We start from the raw sequence: 22,952 nt of genomic DNA, 5'->3' as shown, positions 1-22,952 counted from the left end.
CTGGGTGTTGTGGGACTGGCTGCAGAGCTTGCACCCAAGGTCTGCTCAGGATACCAGCCCAGAGAGACTGGAAGGAGCCAGGACCACTGGACTGGCAGAGTTCCTGTTTGTCTGGTCCCGCTGGTCCCAGTTACTCCTGGTATTGGGACAGATGTTGAGTCCTCCTCACCTCTGATCCTGGGCGTGTCAGAGCGCCTGGGAGTGGAGCTTCCTCTGGGTGTTGTGGGACTGGTTGCGGAGCTTGCACCCAAGGTCTGCTCAGGACGCCAGCCCAGAGAGACCGGGAGGTGTGATCTAATAGTTTTAAGCAAAGGGATAGGGAAGAGGAGCAAGGGCAGCCAGAGCTATGCTTGCCATGCTCAGGCTGGCTGGAGTCCCTTCACTAAGCAGCGGAAACCAAAGATTAACATCGCACAGAATTGTGTTTAAAATCCACATGATATTCCAATCATATTGATATTACAATTGCTTAACCACTTTCTAAATGCTGAACATTTCTTTCTGATTTGCCATCAATACAAGCAATGTCACCATGACAATGGAGAACACAGTTTTTGGTTCACTGTTTGGGTTGGGCGGTGTTCCTGATACACTATTCCCCAAACAGATTTTCTAAATCAGGTCAATTAATTTTTGTTAAATCTTCAAAGGTTGCTCTCCATGATTAGAGAACCAGAGGTTCTTTCAGTTATGGTGAGAGGGAGAGACCATGAGTCTTCCTCCCCAAAGTAAGTGTAAAATATTCTCTCTCTCTCTCTCTCTCTCTCTCTCTCTCTCTCTCTCTCTCTCTCTCTCTCTCTCTGCTCTGCTCTGCTCTGTGTGTGTGTGTGCGCCCCTGTGTGTGTGTGTGTGTATGTGTGCATGTTTGTTTTTAAAACAACTGCCTCGGGGCTTCAGAAACTTACCAAATAGGGAAAATGATTGAAAAGCATTTATTTTTCAAAAGCTGCTGGAGTGTAGGGCCCAGAAGAATAGCAGGGATGTAGTCTATGCTCAGGAGACCAAGGGAGAAGGATTGCAAGATCAAAGGCAACATGAGCAATTTAGTGAGAGCCTGTCTCAAAATAAAAGGTAAAAGCAGGACTGGAGAGATGGCTCAGAGTTAAGTTAAGAGCACTGACTGTTCTTCTAGAGGTCCTGAGTTCAATTCCCAGCAACCACATAGTGGCTCACAACCATCTGTAATGGGATCTGATACCCTCTTCTGGTGTATCTGAAGACAGGTACAGTGTACTCATATACATAAAACGAAGGCAAAAGCAATTCGGAGGGCTGTTGTTCAGTGGCAGAGTGCTCACCTGGGATACACAGGGCCCTGAGTTCCAAGTACCAAAGAAAATCAAAAACCAAACAGAAAACTCCCAGATATGATCAAGATATAGTGTGTGCATATATGAAATTATCAAAGAATAAATTTAAACCATTTAAAAACAAACAAAAACAATCGCTGGGACAAACAACTTAGATCAGGGAGAAAAGCCAACTTTGTAAGCTAAAATATGCTGAGCAGAGTAGAAATAAGTGGGGCAACCTGTCACTTCGCTAGTGTGGGGATGTAGGCTTGGCTATCTTCTGGGGGTAGTGGCAGGTTTCAAAGGGCAAAAATTAAGACTAAGCTAGAAAGCCAACTAAAGATACCAGCCACACACAGTACAGGAGAGACCCATCCCACAGTTCAACTCCACATATTCTACTTAGACAAGCAAAAAACTTATAAGATACATATAACATACAAAACTTATAAGAGTTTATGAGAACTGAGACTGCTACAAAATATCATATACTTTGGTTTTCAACTCAAGGTTATAAGACATGCAAAGAAACAGAAAACTGTAACCCATTTTTACAGAAAACAATAATGACTTAATAAACATGTTTTTGTTTGTTTAAGACAGTATCTAACTATGCAGCCCAGGCTAGCCTGAAACTTACTATGTAGCCCAGGCTGGCTTCAAACTTCTACAAATCTTTCTGCTTCAGCCTCCCGCTTGCTGGGGTTACAGGTGTGAGCCACCACACACAGCTGTAATGACATCTAAAGGCAGTTTAGCTTTGGGTTCATTTAATTAGTACCAGAGTCTAGGTCGCAACAGGCACCATCAGAAAGTAGCACACACTTTTATATTGTGCATTTTAATTTATTCTTTAAATTTATGTACATGTATGATGCCTTTATGTGTACCACAAGCATGCAAGTGCCTAAAGAGGCATTGGAGCCCCTAGAACAAGTGTTGCAGGTGGTTGGAAGCTGCCATGTGGTGCAGGGAACCCAAGGCAGCAAGTACTCTTAACCACTGAGCCATCTCTCTGGTACTTTGCACTGTGCTTTTAAAGTCAGACAAACCTGTGCTCAAATTTTGACTGTCTGACTTCCTGAAGTGTCCAACTTCTCCAAGCTATCATCTATAAAAGGCTAATAACAAATATAAAATATAAAATACCTGTCTCAGGGCTTAGGGATGGAATGATTCATATTAAAGACTTAATGTCTGTGAAGTCTCATAGCACACAGGATTGCTAATTTTAGGTCCTGGCCATATGTACTTCAGAATAAAGCTCTGCTGAATGGACATGAATGAATCTGGGCACTGGATTTTCCCAATGTAAACTGTGTATTCGTGTCTCCTGACCCCTCAGAAGAATCTGGAGTCTGACCTTCCTGTTTTTAAAAGTAATGTGCTTTAGAAGGTACGCTTTTATCAGTTGTGTTTGGCAGGGTAATTGTTCCCTTCTGTGAGGCTGTATTGTGCAAACGTTTTTTATTTCTAGTTAATCAACTCCCTTTTTGCTTTGATGATGATAGTCAGAAATATCTCTCTTGCCCAGCTGGTATAAATAAAGACTCCATGTGTATGAAAGGTACAAAATACAGCCCAAGTTATTTTTGACCCATGTTGTCAAGAATATATGCTTCTGATTCATACCATTTGACAGCATTTGACTTATTAAAGACTACATTTGTTTAACAGTTTAACTCTTCTTGCCTATCTTACTGATCAGTGTTTCAAGTTTTGGGGCAACATTTGTTCAACTGTTCATCCATTTAACTAAGCCTTACCAAATGCCTGATGCATCCCCTAGACCAGAAGGAGACATGGTGATGGATATGGAGGTGAAAAGGACCAGTGTGTGAGCCAGAGAAACATCAAGTCCATAGCAGAGGAAGAAAATGGATGCTTATTTTCCCTAAGTCAAGCAGATGAATGGGCCTGAACCTGATTGTGTAAGCAAACCTGATATAAATGTCTACCACCTGGATAAGAGCTTAGGCACCTCCCGAGAATCAAATGTTTTGGTTGCATACGGGAAGAATTCTCCAAGTTCTCAAAAACACTGAATGTCTTTTAAAAGCCGGATGGATCTGAAACATCAGAATTCTCCAAATAGAGAGAGGAGGAGAGAGAGGAGGAGGGAGAGGAGGAGGAAGAAGAAGAGGAGAAAGAGGAAGAGGAGGAGGAGGAGGAGGAGGAGGAGGAGGAGGAAGAGGACGAGGAGGAGGAGGAGGCAGCACAGATATGGAGAGGAACATGATGAATTTGGGGTGCTAGCTTGGGCTCAGCTGCAATGCTCCAAGCTCAGGGGCTCAGGAGTCTATGGCCCAGAGCAAGGCTGAAGAGCTGAGCACACGCTATAGCTCTGCACCTCTGACAGGAGGGATGGGAGTCTAGAGGCTTCTAAACAAGAGAGAAAGGTCATTCTATGGACAGAACAAGGACAAGGATGGGGAGACTGGAGTAGGACACTAGCCTGGAGACTTGGCAAAAGTTCAATAGTGAAATGAGGAATGGCTGAGCCAAGGAGGGAGACCCAGGGAACAGCCAACCAAAGCCCTGGCATTGCTAAGACTGGACAGCTGGATTGTGCCCACTTTATTAATTAAATGATGAGATGGCTCAGCAGGTAAGGGCATCTTCTGTCAAGCTGACGACCTGAGTTCAATCCCCAGGACCCATGAAGACCAGCTCTTGCACCAGCAAGATGCATACATATTGAACGAACACATACATGAATACATACATGATGAACGCAAACATGTAAAAGAGAGATAATAGATTAATGCAAAAAGGAATTAATTTGCAAACCCACCACATGTCTGTCAGGTCACCACAGAAGACAAAAAGGCATTGAAACAAGTGTAATCCCAGAAACAGGACAGAGTGGAGATGAAAATAAGCCTGAGAAGGGGAAGTAGCAGTGAAGACAACCTATGTGGAGCAGAAAAGGCGAACTGTGGGCCCACAGATGGTGCTGACGGGAGCCAGCCATTTTACCTGGACAACTTCAGCAGAACTCAGGCCAGGAGTGGCACCATGTCCCACAGGCTGACCAGGGACCGGCGCTGGTGACAGGTCCGTCTCTGTATGATCTGTATGCTAAGACCCCCTCCTCTGCCCAGCAAGCTAAGGATGAACTTCTTTTACAATCCCCTGTGCAAGGCGTTCTTCCTCTGAACAAACCTATCCTGGGTGTCTGGGCTCGGCACAGAGGAACAGAGAGAGCCTGTGTCCTACACAGGAAGACCTGCCAACTCTTTTGTTTCACCCTATTTCCAGAATATAAGCTGCCATCTGTGTCTCCCCTCCCCGACATATTAGAACCAAAAGGAGTAAAAAAAGGCCCAGGGAAAGCCTTCAGCTGTTCACATTTGAGCCAGCAAAGAGGCCAGCTTATTCCCAGTCATTCTGCAATATGGTGCCCCAAACAACAAGACTTCTTATATTCAGGTCTTCTGAACGGCTGTCAGTCTAGTCATCTGTCCATTGTCATCCACTGATAATTTGCTTCAGAATCTCCATGGATACCAAAATTCACATCTTGTATATGAAATGCATTATTTTATAGAATGTACATATTCTTTTTTTTTTAAAAAAAATTTATTTAATGTGTATGAGTACACTGTAGCTGTATAGATGGCCATGAGCCATCATGTGGCTGTTGGGAATTGAACTCAGGACCTCTGCTCACTCTGGCCCCCGCTCAGGCCCCACTCACACCAGAAGAGGGCGTCAGATCTCATGGTTGTGAGCCACCATGTGGTTGCTGGGATCCAAACTCAGGACCTTTGGAAAAGCAGTCAGTGCTCTTACCTGATGAGCCATCTCATCAGACCAAACTTACATATTCTTTCACATGGTAAATTATGCTTACATTACTAAAAAATGTAATGCTATGTAACTAGTTATTAAACTGTACCATTAGTGATTAAGATTTTAAAAAAGAAGAATGTTTGATTTCACTATAGATGAAATCATCACAGGACTACATAACAAGACAGAACAGTAGCAATTTCACTTTTTTTCCCAAATACTTTTCATCTGAATTTGATTAAATGTCCAGATGTAGATCACAAATACAAAAGGCCAAGTGTGTGTTAGTTCTAACTATGAAAAGATAAGCAGGTGCTTTAATAAAAGCCTGGGCAATGCACCTGAAAGCTTGAGAACAAAAAGTGTAAACAACAACCAAAAGAAGAAGACAACAAGAAATAATCAACTTAGGGCTGAAACCAATAAAATAGAAACAGATGAACAAATAAAAGAGAATCGATGAGACAAAGTTGGCTATTTGAGAAAATCAGTAAGATTGACGAACACTTGATTATCCAAATTAACAGAATTAGAAATGAAAAGGGGGCCAAGTAACAGACATTGAAGAAAGCCATAGAACCATAAGGACATGCTTTAAAAAATTGTACTCTACCAAATTGGAAACTCTAAAAGAAATTGATATCTTTCTCAATATGTACCACTCACAAAAGTTAAATAAGGAACATATAAGCAATTTAAATAGATCTATAACCCTAGTTACAGAGAAGCAGTTATTTAAATATCACAACAACAACAAAACCAAAACCAGAAACAAACAAACAAAAACAAAACCAGAACAAACAAACAAACAAAACCCAGTGCCAGACAGTTTTAGCAGTGAATTCTATCAGACTTTAAAGGAAGAGTGAATGTAAATGTCAATGCTTTTCAAATTAGTCCACCAAATAGAAACAGAAGGGAAATTGCCCAATTCATTTTATGAGCTTACAGTTCCCTTGATACCCAAACCACCATAAAGACCCAACAAAGGCAGAGAATTATAGACTAATTTCCCTTATGAACATAGATGTAAAAATTCTCCAGAAAATGCTTGCATACTGAATCCAAAACCACATAAAAATCATCTATCATGATTAACTGCATACTGAATCCAAAACCACATAAAAATCATCTATCATGATTAAGAAGGCTTTATCCCAGAAATGCAGAGATGGTTCAACATATAGAAATCAATAAATGCAACCCACCATATAAACAGACTGAAAGACAAAAACCACATGACCATCTCATCAGATGCAGAAAAGGCCTTTGACAAAATGCACCACCCCTTAATGATAAAAGTCCTGGCGAGTAAGGAGCACAAGGAACACACTTCAACATAACAAAGGCTATTTCCAGTAAGCCCATAGCCAACATCAAATTAAATGGAGAGAAACTCAGAGCAATTCCACACAAAAAAAGGGAACAAGACCAGGTTGTCCATTCTCTGCATATGTATTCAATATATGCTTGAAGTCTTAGCTAGAGCAATAAAGCAAATGAAGGAGATCAAGGTATTCAAAGTGGAAAGGAAGAAGTCACATATGTGTATTTGCAGATGATATGATAATATACACAAATGATTCTAAAATATTCTACCAGAAACTTCTACAGCTAATTAACACATTCGGAAAGTAACAGAATACAAAATTAACACACAAAAATTAGTAGCCTTCCTATACACAAATGATAAACAGAGAAAAATGATAAAATAATACATTTTTTCAATATGTATTATTAGAAATAATATTTCAATATTTTTTAATATTTCTCAGAGAAAGGGGGAGGAAGAGTGAGACAGAGAGAGAGAGAGAGAGAGAGAAAGAGAGAGAGAGAGAGAGAGATTATCTTGGGCAATACTAATCAAGCAAGTAAAAGACACGTATGATAAAAACTTTAAGAAATTAAAGAAATCGAAGAAAATATCAGAAACTAAAGAAATTGAAGAAAATATCAGATATCCCATGCTCAGCTCTATGGCAGGATTAATATAGTAACATGGTCATCCTACCAAAAGCAATCTACAGGTTCAAAGCTATCCCCATCAAAAGCACAACAAATTCAACAGAAATTGAAAGGACAATCTTCAGTCATATAACACATACACACATGCACACACACACACACACACATACACACAGAGATACACACAGAGATACACACAGAGATACACATACACACACACACACACACACAGAGAGAGAGAGAGAGAAAGAGAGAGAGAGAGAGAGCCAGGCTAGTGAAAACAATCCTGAGTAATCAAGGCAGTGCTGGAGTTATCACCATCCCCAATCTCAAACTGTACTACAGAACCATTGTAGTAAAAATTGCACAATATTGGCACAAAACAGACCTGCTGATCAAGGGAATCAAATTAAAGACCCTACTGACACATGATTTTTGACAAAGCCAAAAATACACAGTAGAAAAAAGACAGCATCTTCAACAAATGGTGCTGGTCAAGCTGGATGTCTGCATGTAGAAGAATGCATATAGATGCATATTTATCACCTTGCACAAAACTCAACTCCAACTGGATCAGACACTGTAACATAAGGCCTTATGTATTTCTGAGTCTGATAGAAGAGGAAGTGGCAGTAGTCTTAAACTCAGTGACACAGGAGAAGATTTTCTGAATAGAACACCAATAGTACAGGCACTAAGACCAACAATTAATAAGTAGGACCTCATAAAACTGAGGAGCTTCTAAATGGCAAAGGACACCATCATTCAAAGTAGCAAGCTATGAAATGGCAAAAGATCTTTACCAATTATGCATCCAATAGAATTTAACATCTAAAATATATAAAGAAGTAAAAAAAGTACATCGAGAAGACAACCCAATTAAAAATGGCGTTCTCTAAAGAGAGAATTCTCAGAGATGAAACACAAATGTTTGAGGAACACTTAAAGAAATGTTTAACATGCTTAGCCATCAGGGAAATGCAAACCAAAAGTACTCTGAGATCCCACCTTGCCAGTAAGAAAGGCCAAGATCATCAATAAGACAAATGACAGGCCATGCTGTAGAGGATGTGGGTAAAGAGAAGACTCATCCATTGTTGGTGGGAGTACAAAATTGCATAGCCACTATCAGGAAGCTGGGAATAGATCTACCTCAAGATCCAGCTATTCCACTCTTGGACATACACCCAAAAGACTCTGTTCTACCACAGAGACACTTGCTCACCCATATTTATTGCCGCTCTGTTCATAATAACCAGAGATTGGAAACAACCCAGATGTCTATCAAAAGATGAATGGTTAATGAAAATATGTTACAGTTATACAATGGGATATTATTCAGCTGTTAAAAGATGAAATTCACAGGTAAATGGATGAATCCAGAAAAAAAACTCATCCATAGTGAGGGAACTCAGACCCCAGAAGACAAACATGGTATATACTCTCTTATATATTGAATATTAGCTTTTATTTGTTTGTTTGTTTGGTTGGGTTTTTTTGTTTTGTTTTGTTTTGTTTTGTTTTGTTGAGAAAGGGTTTCTCTGTATAGCCCTGGCTGTCCTGGAACTCACTCTGTAGACCAGGTTGGCCTCGAACTCAGAAATCCACCTGCCTCTGCCTCCCAAGTGCTGGGAATAGAATATTAGCTTTTAAGTCTTTGATAGGCATGCTACTATCCATATGACAACAGAGATAAAATATAGAGTAAGGGACTAGGCAGGGTGCAAGGAACCCCTAGTGTAGGGGAAATAGAATACATAGTAAAGAGAGACAGTGGAGGACAAACACTGGAAAATAAAAATTAAATGAGCAAAGAAAGAAGTAAAGAGGAAATTCAGGGAGAGGTGCTAACTCTAAGGGCCATTTGAGGGGTCATATGGAGACCTACTAAGGTAGAAACTTTAAAAAATATATATATATACAAAAGAAATCTACATATAATCACCAAATGACAAACGAGACAAAGACCCAAATAGACTTCTCTTACCACCAAGTGAAATCTTCAGCATCAGGAATGGGTTACTCTTAGTTACATTGTTGACCAGAGGGGTCCCATGGAAACTCCCAAACAACACAGGCTACTGAAAAGGCTATTGGTTGTTCTCTACAAACTGATGGCAAGGCTCTGCTGCTGAAGACTACACCTATAGGACTCGCTGAGCATGAATAAGTTGAGTTTGTGGAACATGTTCCATCAAGTTGTCAATCGCAAAGGAAATATTATTTTTCTCCAATAGACCCTCACTGGGCATACACACCGGATTTAAGGGAGGCCCCTGACCTGCAGTGGATGGCCAATACAAAACGAACTCAGTGGTAGTTTTGGAGATGTTTTGCCTCATGATGCATTGTCTGGGCATTTGTACCTTACTTGTTTTGTACTTACCTATTACGGTTTCAGGTTTTTGTGTCTATGTAGGTGTCAGTGTATTTACAGGTGTGTGTATATGTGTGTGTATGTATATGCATGTATGGCTGTGTGTGTGTGTGTGTGTGTGTGCTTTGTTTTATTCTAGTTTTGGGGGGAGGGGCCATATATCTAAGAGAGAGAGAGAGAGAGAGAGAGAGAGAGAGAGAGAGAGAGAGGAGGAGATGATCTGAGAGGAGACAAGGGAGAGGAAATAGATCAGAATATTATATATGAAAATTTAAAAAATTTTTGCAGTAAAAGAGAGAAAGATGGAAGGAGGAGTTAGGGAGGAGAGAGAGGGAGGAGGGGGAGTGAGGGAGGAGGGGAGTGAGGGAGGAAGGGGAGGGAGGGAGGAGGGAGGGAGGAGGGAGAAGGAAAGAGAAGGAGGGAGGAAGGGGAGTAAAGAAGGAGGGGGAGAGAGGGAGGAGGGAAAAATGAGAGAAGAGGAAGCATTGGGGGCACTAAAGGGGGAAAATTCTAGAGAAAACACAGAATAGAAGGATTTTACAGGGAGAGAGTAATGATACATGTCAAGGACACAAAAGAAGCTACCATATCCATAGAATGTTAAAAAAAAAAAAGATGATAAAGATGATATTCAAAGAAAGAAAGCAAAATGAAGATCTGGACAAGTCAAGTTACAACCCAAGTGCTTGGAGACTAAGACCGTGCACAAACAAATGGTTTGCACCTTATCGTAGCCTTCCCAGTGAAGAGCACAAGGGGTCATTTTATAACACAGTGCACCAGGTAAAAAGTCGTTTGTCAGCCTGTCTTACAGCTTATGATAATCAGTCATACAACTAAATGCCAACCATGGAAACGAAGCAAGGCATTGTGGGCTTTCCAGACAGGCCATGCGACTCTGCTTGGAGGCTCTTCTTTTGTGCTTCTTCCTTTCCTTTCTCTGCTGCCTGGATAGGGTGTGACAGCAGGGCTCCAGCTGCCACACACACCTTGGGTCTTAGGACAATGTACTCAGTGTGGGTGGTAAAAGAAAAAGGAGTCCGAGTCACTCAGGACCGTGGACTGTGGCCGCCTTGCCCTGCCTACCTCCTTTGGTCAGAGGCAGTTTAAATCACTACTGCCTTGAGATCTTGTTACTGCTAATCAAGCTTCATTATGGCTGACACAGCAGGCAACTGAAAAAAAAATCATTAGAAATACTGAGAAATAATTCTGTGATTCTTTCTCCAGAAAGGAGAACAAGATAAGAAGGCAGAGGATAGTTTAACAAGGATAGGCTGGGGTTGGAAGTGGGGGCCAGGGGGCTGCCAGAGCTGGGATGCAGAAAATTATCAAGGATGTCAGGGAACAGGTATGAATTCAGTGAGCAAACATAAACAGCAACAGCAGCCGTTGGGTTAGGCTCAGGGAGACTTGGCCAGGCTGTCTGTGTCTGTGTGTGTAGGGCTCAGGAAGAGACAGCTGACATTTTTGTGTGATTGTAAGCCTGTTCTGAGGTAACTAAATGCAAAAGAAAGTTGGGAAGTGAACTAAAGAAATATACATAATATACTTGAAAATACTGGGGAATAAAGACAAAATACACACAATATCAGCATGTGGCTAGTGGAGAAAGAACGCTCCAAAGACAGAAAGGTCTTCTTGGGGATTGTGGTGTATGACTGAAATCCCAGGACTAGGGAGTCTAAAGAATCCATAGTAATTCTAAAAACAGTCTGGGCTATAGATGAGACCCTGAGATCCCAAAACACAATAAACAGAAACCAAGAAGATAGAACGGTCTTGTCAGTAGGGAAGCAGAGGCTTTGAGAAATCAGTGGTAGTACAACACAGAAGCTTGTTTTAAACTTAATCTTAGCCTGAAGATCTGAAGTCATGAGCACCCCGGCACATCCCATCCCATCCCCAGACTAAAGAACTCGAGAATTTCTTAAATAAATGGGTGAACTAAGAAGCTGCAGGAAGGAAATGTTCTACAACTTGAGAGATGACAAACCCAGGATCGGTCATTGTTCTAGTTAGTGTTCTATTGCTGTGACAAACACCACACCCAAAGGCAACCTGGGAAGGAAAGGGTTTATTTATCTTACACCTTACTGTTCCTCATGAAGGGAAATCAGGGAAGCAGAGACAATGGAGGGATGCTTATTACTGCCTTGCTCCTCATGGTTTGCTCAGCCTGCTTTCTTATAGAACCCAGGACCAGCTACCCAGGGGAGGCACTGCCCAGAGTGGGATAGACTTGTTTATAGGGCAATCTACTGGGGGCATTTTCTCCATTGAGGTTGCCAAGTCTCAGAGATTTAGCTTGTGCCAACAAAAACCTGTTTGTTTGTTTGTTTGTTTGTTTGTTTGTGACAGGGTTTTTTTCTGTGTAGCCCTGGCTATCCTAGAACTTACAGTGCAGACTAGGCTATTGCTCAGAGATCTACCTGCCTCTGCTTTCTGAGTATGGAATTAAAGTCACCTGACTCAAGTGAACAAAAAACTAAACTGCACAGTCATCATTCCAACACTAAGGATACAGGCCAGCAGGTATATTCCCCAACGGGAAAAGTGAGCTCACTGAAGGAGAATGGGAACGATTGTTTAATGGATATAATGTCAGGTTTTTTTTGTTTGTTTGTTTTTGAAACAGGGTTTCTCTGTGTAGCCCTGGCTGTCCTGGAACTCACTCTGTAGACCAGGCTGGTCTTGAACTCAAAAATATGCCTGCCTCTGCCTCCCAAGTACTGGGATTAAAGGCATGAGCCACCACTGCCCAGCATAACTTCAGTGTTTTATCAGAAGGAAAGGTAGGAGGCGATAATGGTAATAGCTGTCTAACTTAAACATAAACATATTTAATAACACCAATCTGCACAATAGAAATGGCCTGGGCAGTAATTCTGTATTAAGTGTATTTGAACTATAGTCTTTTTTTTTTTTCCCAAGGAATTTTGAGAATAGCTGGAAAGGCTAGGGAGTGAGGTTGGGACTCTGCAGCGAGGCTAACACACATGAACTATGTTCCAACAGCATATGGGAATACAGCTGCTGTGGGCACTGTTCTGCACCTTCCAACATACTTCCAGAGAGTTTCCCGAGGTCCTCATTTCTTAAATTTCCAGTTCCCAGTTCTAAGTCTAAGGAGGGTTTGTCTGGTGGGCATGGCCTTGGTCATGCTCCTGAACTCTGGCTGCAGGAGATGCTGTACCACTGCACGTAACTGATATCCATAGTCTGAGTGTACATGGCTTCCTCTGCCTGCACCCAAGATTCATAATGTTGGAAATTCCTCAACATTCAGTGATGGACAAAAGTTCACTCTACTATCATAGCCAAGAACCTTCTTGTTCCCTAGAAATGTGTGGTAAGGAGCTCTTCTGTAATCTGCCAGGCATGACAGCACGCATTAACCCCAAGCATCCATGAAGCAGATGCAAGGGACTTTTGTGAGTCTGAGGCCAGCCTTGTCTACAAGTTCCAGGCTAGCCAGGGCTACACAGTGAGACTCTGTCTCATAAAACAAAACACAAACCGAAAAGCAATACAGATAATATTTAATCACTGAAAAGCTAACAGTAGAAGCAACATTTTGGCTGAGTTTTATGGGTTTTGTTTTCTGAGGGTGGGATTGGGGGTAGTAAAGGATAAAGGGAGGAGGATAGTATGGAAGTGTGGGGACCACTGTTCCTGACATTTTTTTTAATGCCATTTGGCTTCTTTAACTGTACACTTATAATTCTGATAAAATAAGATAATGCAGCTGGACGGTGATGGTGCACACCTTGAATCCCAGCACTGGAGAGACTGAGGCAGGCAGATCTTTGTGAATTTGAGACCAGTCTGGTCTATAGAGTGAGTTCCAGGACAGCCAGAGCTGTTATACAGAGAAACCTTGTTTCAAAAGGCAACAACAACAACAATAATAATAATAATAATAAACAAAAATAATGCTTTACATTTTAATAATACTCCTAGCACTAAAAATGCCCTACCCAGTTAGAAGCAAAGAAGGGAAACCTAGTTGGGAGGAGAACACAAATGCCTGTTTTCAGGCATCTCTTTCTATAACCTCTGTCAGTCTTGTCCTCTGCCCCTGCCTACCACACAGATCTTAAGAGATGAGGTAATGCAAAATGCCTAGACATCAAACGCACACAGTCACCTGGAGGCGATATCAGGTCATACAAAGAACCTGCTCCCACATCTCTGACTCCACTGGAAGTCTTCAGTTATAAACTGGAAGATGCTGCTGCTGTCTATTATACTACTTGAGATAAATAGATGTGTGCGAGTCAGTTTCTGTCACTGTAACAAACACCTGAGAGACCCAACTCAGTCAATTACAATCTCAACAGGAAGTGTCCTCCTAAAAAGTCTTACATGCTGAGGGCTTGGCCCCAGCCTAGGAGAGCTACTGGGAGATGGCTGGGTCAATTCATTGATGAGTCTGTAGTGAATGGGCTCTTGGGAAGTGGGCCCTGAGTGGAGGAAATATGTTAGTAGGTCCCAGGTTCTCCTCTCTGCCTTCTGAATGCAGCTAGGTAAGCCTCCTCCCCCCACCCCACCCCAACCCCCCACCCCTGCTACGCCTTTCTCTTGTGATGCTGCAACTTGCTACAGGCTCAAGAACAGTGGAGGTGCCTGAGTACAGACAGAAACCTATGAAATGGTGTGTCCAAATAAATTCTTTCCCTTTTGAGTAGTTTTGTCAAGTGTGTTGTCAGAGTGACAAAAAATGTTAAAGCACAAAGGTTTATCCTGGCCCACAGTCTTGGAGGTGCCAGCCCATGATTAGCTTGACTCAACTGATCTGTGCCTGCCAGTAGGGTAGCACATCATGGTGGGAACACATCATAGAATAAAACTTGCTTATATCACAGGCCAGAGAGCAAGGGGGAGCAGAGAGAGCACCAGCAGCCCCAACCCCCCTTAACAAGCATACTTCCAATGACCTAAAGCTCTCCCATTAGGCTCCTCCTCTTAGACGTTCAATTACCTCCCAATAGTACTATTCTGAGGCCATGCCTTTAACACCAGCCACTGGGTGACATTCCAGATCCAAATTATAAAGAGAAAAATCACCTAGGCTAGATAGGGCAGGTCCTCAAAGACGACGCTTCCTCTTTCAGGATTCCTCCTGGTCTATAATGACTTTCTTTGTGGCTTTGAGCTTGTAGATTTAAGGAAAGCTAGACTTCTTTCACTCCATCCCTTCATCCCACGGTGCCTGGTTTAGGAGAGTTCTCTTTTGCTGACAAACTGAGTGAGCCCTTTAGCAAGCAGGAAGAGGCGTCCTTGTCAAAGGCTAACTTAGTCTGATTCACAGTGGTTACACTTTGGCTGAATTTTGAGCTAAAGGAAAATGATATTCAATTACTAGCTCTGGCTCCTAGCTCTTATACACAGTAGACAGAAATTTCTGTCTAAAATTATCTAGTATACATATCACAGGGTAGAATTAGAAATAATTTAACCGGCACCTAAATCTCAACATTTTGAAATGTATATTAAAATTACCAAAAGTTATGAAACCTGGGTTATAATAACCAGGTAGATGAAGAGACTGATGGGCACCCCAAAGTAGGAGGCCCCAATATCATTCCAAAGCTCTTACCTTCTCTGTTCACTCTAGGCTGGTTGCGTAGATCAGGATCGAGATGGTCGTGTGATTCCCTTCTAGAAGCCTGCTGCTCCTGATAGGATTCTTGCTCCCCACAGGAGGCAACGGACAACCTCTCAGAGGTCTCCGTAGGAAAGGACCAAGGAGACCCAGGGTCCAAGAGGAAGCTATCTTGTAGGGTTTGCTTGGCGTCTTTCTTACATGTGCGCTTCTGACTCTGTGGGTGCTGGTTACCTCCTCTTGACCCAAGCTGACTACCGTCAAGCCCCGCTATTGGCTGGAGGAGCTGATTCATGTCCTTGGTGAACTCCAGCAGGGTACCCTCAGAAAGGCTTCTGGCAGGGGAGTCAGAGCCGTAGCTAGGAGCCCTGTCCTGGAGCAGGTGCTCGGAGCAGTGTAGGCTCTGTTTGGGCATGGGCTCAGGAGACTGGGAGAGGCCTAAGTGAGCCATGGAGAGGGCGAAGTAAGAGTAGTCCACTGCGATGTAGGTCAGCATGAAGTTGATGGTGACGACAGGCGCCAGAACATTCACCTGACCCACAAGGACAAAGGCCATGGTCACCAAGCTGGTCAGGCAGATGGCTGCTACAGGTGTTTTATTTGGCCCTTTCTACAAGAACAACAACAATAACAACAAAAGTACAGAATTATGAAATTTCAGATAGAAAGATTCCAAAATTTTACAGTTAAATGGTAAAAATACAAATGTAACATCTCAGGAACTTCTCCCCACAGGGTTGTTCACATGTAAACTTGGAAAAATAATATCCAACTCGTGGGGTCAATGTGAGATCTGAGCTAACATGTGATAGCATAAGCCAAACATGGAGACCCAGTAGCTCCAGAACACCAGAGGCAGGGGCAACATCACCATTAACATGGGATGCTATAGCACAACTTTGGAAGTCTTGGTGTCTCAGCTCCCCCAAACAGAAAGCCCCCATTGATTCCAAAACACTGACCTCCTCCACTTACCCCAGGCTGGGTACACAGCTTAGGGACAAGTTGTTCAAGAGAACCCGGAAGACATAGCGGCATCACTGGCAGCCAGAACAGATCAATTCTGGTAACATACATGCACATGAGCTCACGCACACACAGTTACACTCTCCTCTCCCAGAAACTATCACAACCACTCGTATGGTTCTGGGGCCAAAGCACAGTTCACGCCTCAGTCCCGCGTTCCTCTCCTGAGGAGCTTCATCCGACCCAGCTGCCCCTCCCCAGGATGGCTTCTTGACTTGGCTTCTCTCCCTTTGCCTCCTTCTTCCCCAGCTGCTCCCTGTCAGCCCTCCTAGCCCACGTTCCATGCTTCAGAGGTTGCACCTAAAGTAGTAGCCGTGTCTCATCTTCCAGACTATCCCTTTTCTCCACCTAAACTCACTCACTAAGTTCCTACCCCCCATGCCCACCCCCTGTCCCACCCCTACCACCCCATTCATGACTTTAAACATCAGCTTTATGTCTGAACTGCCCCAGCTTTGAACTTCTAGCCTACAGCTTTCTCAGCACTCCTTTAGAACCAACTGGGGCTTCCAAGGGTATGTCAGAACCCATGGTGACCCGAGGCTGTCCCCAGAATAGTCCTTACAAAGGAGAAAAGGAAGGAGAGAGGAGGAGAGGAAGGAGGAAGAGAAGGATTTTATAAATGTTTGGAAATTAGTTTTAGGGTACATTTATTAAAGTGGTATAGAAAATTCTAATAACATGACTGTGAGTAAAGTAAGTCTGTAGAAACTTACAACTTTAAAAGAAGTTTTGAGTAAGCTGCCAAAAATGCTAGTCTAGGCCAAGACCTTGAGGTGAACAGTTAAAATGGGCCAATGAGAGTCTTTCTCCACCAAGAGATGGACAATCCACAGACTGGACAGGAGATATGGAAGACAGACAGTGAATCCCTATGCATAACTGGAGAAAGACAGACAGGGCAGGCGAGGTGGCTCAGCAACTAAAGGTGTTTGTCAGCAAGCCTGATAGCCAGAGCTGGATCCTCAGGACCCACATGGTGGAAGGACAGAACCAACTCTGAGAGCTGTCCTCTGACCTCCACACACATAATGTACCTTAAGGTACACACACACACACACACACACACACACACACACAAGGCACACGTGTATATAAAGACACAAACATATTCACACATGCACTCGAGCGTGTACACATACACACATGAATCCATGTACAGACTGAGTATTCTCAGTGTAAAACTTCTGTATCCAAAATGACAGAATTCTAAAAATCTTCATTTGATTTACATGGAAATTAAATTGGGAAATCCCACATCATAATACGTTCTTTCATGCCTAAAATGTCTAAAAGTGTTACGTGCGATTACCTTAAGGCTAGGTGTATATGAAACACGGAGTGTAAAGATGCTGTACTATAGATATAGGAATATCCCAAAATATAAAACAAATAAACCTCCAAAATCTGGAAAGCTTCTGGCTCCAGACAGTAAAGATAAGAAACACCCAATCTGTATTAGAAGGGTTCAAACTCAGGCAAGCTGATGAGAGACGCATCTGAAGTGGGCAGAGTTGCAAGCTGTGGTCCCTGGGCCAAATCTGGTTATGCCATGGGCTACAAGTGCCTTTGCATTTCAAAACAGCATTCAAATCAAAAGAAGAATGTTTCGTCACATGGAATTCAGATTGGTGTCCTTGATTGGAGGTTGGACATTCTCTGCAGCAATTTCTGAGCTTCAGTGGCAGAGAAAAGTGCCGGGATGGAAGGCTGTGGGGCCTGCAACATCTAGGGTGCGTGCTGCTGCAGGACATAAGGGGGTTAGGATGCTCATCACAGAAGCCAGGGGGTATGGAGCGCGAGGGAAGGGCCTCACTGAGTAGGGGTGGGGCTGGAGGGCGGTCAGGCTGGCAGGGCTCCTTGGCGGAGGCTCCAGGGTGCTGACCTTATAATTATTCTTAAAACTGTTTACATTGACTTTATGAGCTTTCCTATCGTGTTAACTGTACCTCAACAGTGTATTTAAGTTTCTAGTGTTCTGTCATTTAAAAAAGGAAATAGACAAATATAATCACATATGAAGACAAGGGGATAGGGGGTTTTCAGAGGGGAAACCAGGAAAGGGGATAACATTTGAAATGTAAATAAAGAAAATATCTAATTTTTTTTTTTAAAAAAAAGAAGACACGTTTAGGAGACAGGAGAAGCTTCTGATGTTAGAAGACACATGACAACCCGGGAGAAATATCTATAATACAGATCACAAAGAGTTAACCTTCCTAGCAAAGAGCTTCTAGAAATTGAAAATAAACCTACTGATAGAAAAAAAATTACAAACAGCCATAAAACAGGAAGAGATATTCAGTTTCATTCAGGATAGAGTGAATGCAAATCTTGGTATCCTGAAGGGCCATTTCTCACTGTACACTGGCAAAACTGTTCACATTACGATGAGCCACAGATCCACACTCCTTGCTAACACTGCCCTTGTCACTCAAGGCGGTGTGCAAATGAGGTTCATGCTCAGTTTCTAGATATTTACATATACAGACCAAGCTAATAGCATAAATCTGAGTAAATGTCTACCCTCCTTCCTTTACAAAGACATCAACATGACAATGAGGAGGGCCAGTGTAAGCTTAGAACTCTGTAGTCCTTGGCCACTCCTTTGTTTGTTTGTTTGTTTATCTGTTTGTTTATTTTAAAACAGGGTTTGTCTGTGTAGCCCTGGCTATTCTGGAACTTGCTCTGTAGACCAACCATGGCCTCAAACTCACAGAGACCTGCCTGCGTCTGCCTCTGAGCGCTGGGATTAAAGGTGTGCGCCACCACCTCCTGGGCAGCCTTCCCCATCAACAGATGCCCATGCATAAGGCCCATCTCCATCACTTTGTGGACCACAATGTGGGAGGGGCACTCACTCATCTGTGACTTTCACCTCATGCCTGACTCAATGTAGATGAGGAGCCTTTGCAGACTGTGGAGGTAGGCTGGGGCCATCTGGGCAGGAAATTCTGTAGGACAGCTTCCTGGAGACAATGTAATAGCAGGTGCCTGGGACCCAGGTAGGAATGTTCCTATGACTCCAACAGGATGCAAATCCTATCTCATTGGCTAATCATAATTGTCAATTTGGTTGGGTTGAGAGACACCTAGGGGATCAGTGAAGTTGACTTTTGAATGTCTGTGAGGGTGTTTACAGAGATGATCTAACCATGTAGACTCTGGTCTGATCATTAATATCATCCATTTGACATGCTTCATTTTCTTTTTTGTTTTCTTTCTTTTCTTTCTTTCTTTGTATGTGTATGTATTTATGTGTGTGTATAGCATATGTATTTATGTATATTAGTGTGTGTATATGAGTGTGTGTATGAGTGTGTATTTATCAGTGTATATGTGTATGAGTATGTGAATGAATGTGTATGTGTGTATCTGTTTGTGTGTGTGAGACTGTGTGTATATGAGTGTATTATGGTATGTGTGTATGAGTGTGTATGTATGAGTGTGTGTGTATGTGTGTATGTATGAATGAATATGTGTGTATATGTATGTATGATTCTCTATGTGTAAGAACGTGTATATATGTGTGTGTATAAATGAGTATTATGTGTGAGTGTGTATGTGTGTTTGTGTGTGTAGTGTGTATGTGTGAGTATGTGTGCACATGCATATATATGTGTGTATGAGACTGTGTCTGGTGTATGCACACAGTAACCACAAAAGAAATATAGTTAATACTACATTTGAGATTCTACCTCAAGAAAACCAGCACGAGCGGATGCTGTGAGGGTGTGGGAAAGGAGAATTCTTACCCACAGTTGGTAGTAATGTAATTGATGCAGCCACTATGGAAATCAGTGTAGAGTTTCATCAAGAAGTTAAAGCTAGACCCACCATGTGATGTGGTCATATCACACCTGGACACATAACCAAAAGACTCTGTATGGTTTTTATGGAGATGTCTGTACATCCATGTTCATTGCTGCTCTATGATAGCTGGGAAATGGGCTCAGCCTAGATGTCTGTCAGTGGATAAATGGATAATGACAATATGGTGCATAGACACTGAGGAATTGTATTCAGCTGTAAAGAAAAGAAATGAAAATTTTCCAGAAATGGATGGAACTGGAAAATATAACACCAAGTTAGGTAACTCTGGCTCGGCAAATGCCACCCATTCTGTCTCATGTGGACCCTGGCTGCAAACATGGAGTTCTGCATGTTTAATGTGGAGCAACTCTATAAGACAGGAATCTGAAAAAGTCACACCTGTAGGAGGTGTAAGGGAAGAAGCTTTAAAGGAGAGGAGAGAGAGGAATTCATGATAAAGTAGAGGATGAGAGGCAGGCATGATGGTGCATGTTGTTAACCCTAGCACTTGGGAGGCAGAGGTAAAGGTTTGAGGCCAGGCTGGTCTAGAGTGAGTTCCAGGACAACCAGAGCTACATAGTGAGACCTTGTCTCAAAAAAGAAAGAAAGAAAGAAAGAAAGAAAGAAAGAAAGAAAGAAAGAAAGAAAGAAAGAAAGAAAGAGGGAGGAAGGAAGGGAGAGAGGGGGAGAAGAAAGAAAAGGAAGAGAAGGAGAAGAAGAGAAGGAGAAAGGAGGAGGAAGAATAAAGGAAGGAAGGGAAGGAAGGAAGGAGGAGAAGGGAGGGGGGGGAATAGTAGAGGTTAAAAAACAGGGGAATGGATGGAGTAAGGGACATTAACCAAAACCCTAGGGAAACCCACTATGCACACACACACATATATGTATATACATATATATATATATACACATATATATATGTATATATGTTAAAGGAGTGTGGCTTCATGGGTGGGCAGTGCTTACTCTAGAAGCCATGGATTATTGAACAAAAATTATAAGCAAAAAAAAAATTTCTTTCTACTATAAATTGCTTTTGGTCATGGTATTTTATTATAGGAACAGAAAAGTAACAAATACATTTGGTAAGACCCTATTGCTGAAGACACAATCCATTTGGGTTGCAGGATATAGAGAATGAAGCCGGAACTGACCTCAGACCCTCCTCCTAGCACAGTGCCAAAAGATACTATGCACACTGCTTGGAGAGAAATCTCATCCATGGCATTGCCTAGCAGTGAGTCCTAAATGTAACCATACAGAGATGTGCCCTCTGGAGCAATAGTGGTATTACAGCTCTGAGGGTAACCAACCACTTTTTGACCGAATTCGAGGACTGCTCCACATAAAAGAATTCATATCTGGAACTATAAGCTAGTCAAAAGCCCACAGCTGGGGAGGTCATAGGCCCCAAAGGGAGAACTTACTACTGTTATTTTGATAAATAAACATGTTGTCAAACAGCCTTCTAAATACTTAGGATATTTAGAATATATATTAAGTAATAATATATATTTATTATTAAGTATTAGTGTTGTTCTTAGCCTTAGAGAAGTTTGTTTTAATTTTGTTTTGGTAGTTGTTGTTTTATAGTGGGCTATAGTTAATGCAGAGATACATAACTGGCCAGTGATGAGAACCTGTGATTATTGAGTGCTCAGCCCTCAACAGGATGTCAATACCAACCCCCACATCACAGCTAACAGAACATGTTGGAAAGGGGGATGGGAAGAATGTAAGAGCCAGAGGATGGGGAGGCGTCTTATGAAATGCTGCACATGGCATGGCCGTCGCACTCACGAACTGCAACTGTGGTTACCTGCACAGAATTAAGTCAAAAAGACCAATCAACACTCCAGCAGGCCCACTAATAAGACTCAGTGGGTTACAAATAAGAGGAAAGGTCTTGAAAATGGGAGACTTCTTATGGGAGGGCACGGGAGGGCACGGAGAGAGAGTTGGAGGTGGGTATGATCAAGATACATTGTATCTTGCATGCATCTTGTATTCCTGGCACCCATGTATGACGTTGCCAGGAATAAATAAAAGAAAATTTAAAAAATTATCACACACAAAAAGACTGAATCAAAACATTTGCCAGTACAGATGTAAATTATATACAGACAGTTGTAGTAGCAGAGGGGAAGAATCATCCACTACAACACTGTTTACTGGAAGCCACTCTATCAGTCAATGGAGAAATGATTAAATAAACTATGTCACATAAACATAACAGAAAAAGATTGAGAAAATCCTCTTTAAAGTAGTATAGAAGATGGATTTCTAAACCACATACAGAAATTTAAAAATGCAAGATATAAGCAATATACTGAGAGAATTGTCTGTTGTATGAAAATATGGTAGAGAAAGATTCGATTTGAAAAACAAGTAGGAAGCCTCGGGAGATGGCTCAGTCAGTAAATTCCTCCCACATAATCACGAGGACCTGAATTTAGATCCCAGCACCCAAGTAGTCTGCTCATGGAGACTTGCATCTGAAACCCAGCATAGGCTGGTGGTAGTGCAGGCGTGCGGGACCTAGCTGTATCAGTGAGTGACCTTGTCAAGAAAATAAGGCGGTGTGGCCAGAGAGCTGGCTCCATGGTTAGAGCCACACCTCACACAAACATATACATAAGCAAAACAATAAAAACAGATACATTTGAACACACAATCAGAGAATTCTAGCAAATTTTGGCAGCCCTGGGCTATCTAGTGAGACTGTTTCAAAAATCCAAAGGTGGCTAGAGAGGGAGGAGTTATGTACCCTCTTGGGATGAGGCTGAAGTCAGAGGGGATTAATAATACAAAAACAAAGAGTGACGTACAAGCCACAATACAGAGACATGGGATTCCCTGTGTCTATGTCTACTGTTCTTTAAGAAAGTCTCTTTTGACTATCCTAGCCATCAGTCAATCCTGCTATTCAATATCAGTTACAGTTTGGCACATGATAGCTCATAGAGAACCCATAGCCCATAGTGTGGGGCCTCATCAAACAGCCACTGCTGCTGCCACCACCACCATCACATCAACATCACCACCACCACCACCACCACCACCATCAACACCATCACCA

The 22,952-nt window shown here is 42.3% G+C and overlaps 1 protein-coding gene across 2 annotated transcripts in view; it reads right to left on the bottom strand.

The window, feature by feature from the left end:
* The window catches only part of Slc12a8 (solute carrier family 12 member 8), a 166,939-nt gene that overhangs the window by 29,142 nt on the left and 114,845 nt on the right, over positions 1 to 22,952 (bottom strand). For both annotated transcript variants that reach the window (XM_031363721.1, XM_031363722.1), the window contains one exon: positions 15,032 to 15,647. In XM_031363721.1, coding sequence (XP_031219581.1) covers positions 15,032 to 15,647 — 616 coding nt within the window. The remainder of the gene's footprint in view (positions 1 to 15,031; positions 15,648 to 22,952) is intronic.

Source organism: Mastomys coucha, unplaced genomic scaffold (assembly GCF_008632895.1).
Source record: "Mastomys coucha isolate ucsf_1 unplaced genomic scaffold, UCSF_Mcou_1 pScaffold12, whole genome shotgun sequence".
NCBI lineage: Eukaryota > Metazoa > Chordata > Mammalia > Rodentia > Muridae > Mastomys > Mastomys coucha.
Note: the sequence above shows the minus strand (reverse complement) of the source record. Positions and strands in the feature narration are given on the sequence as shown.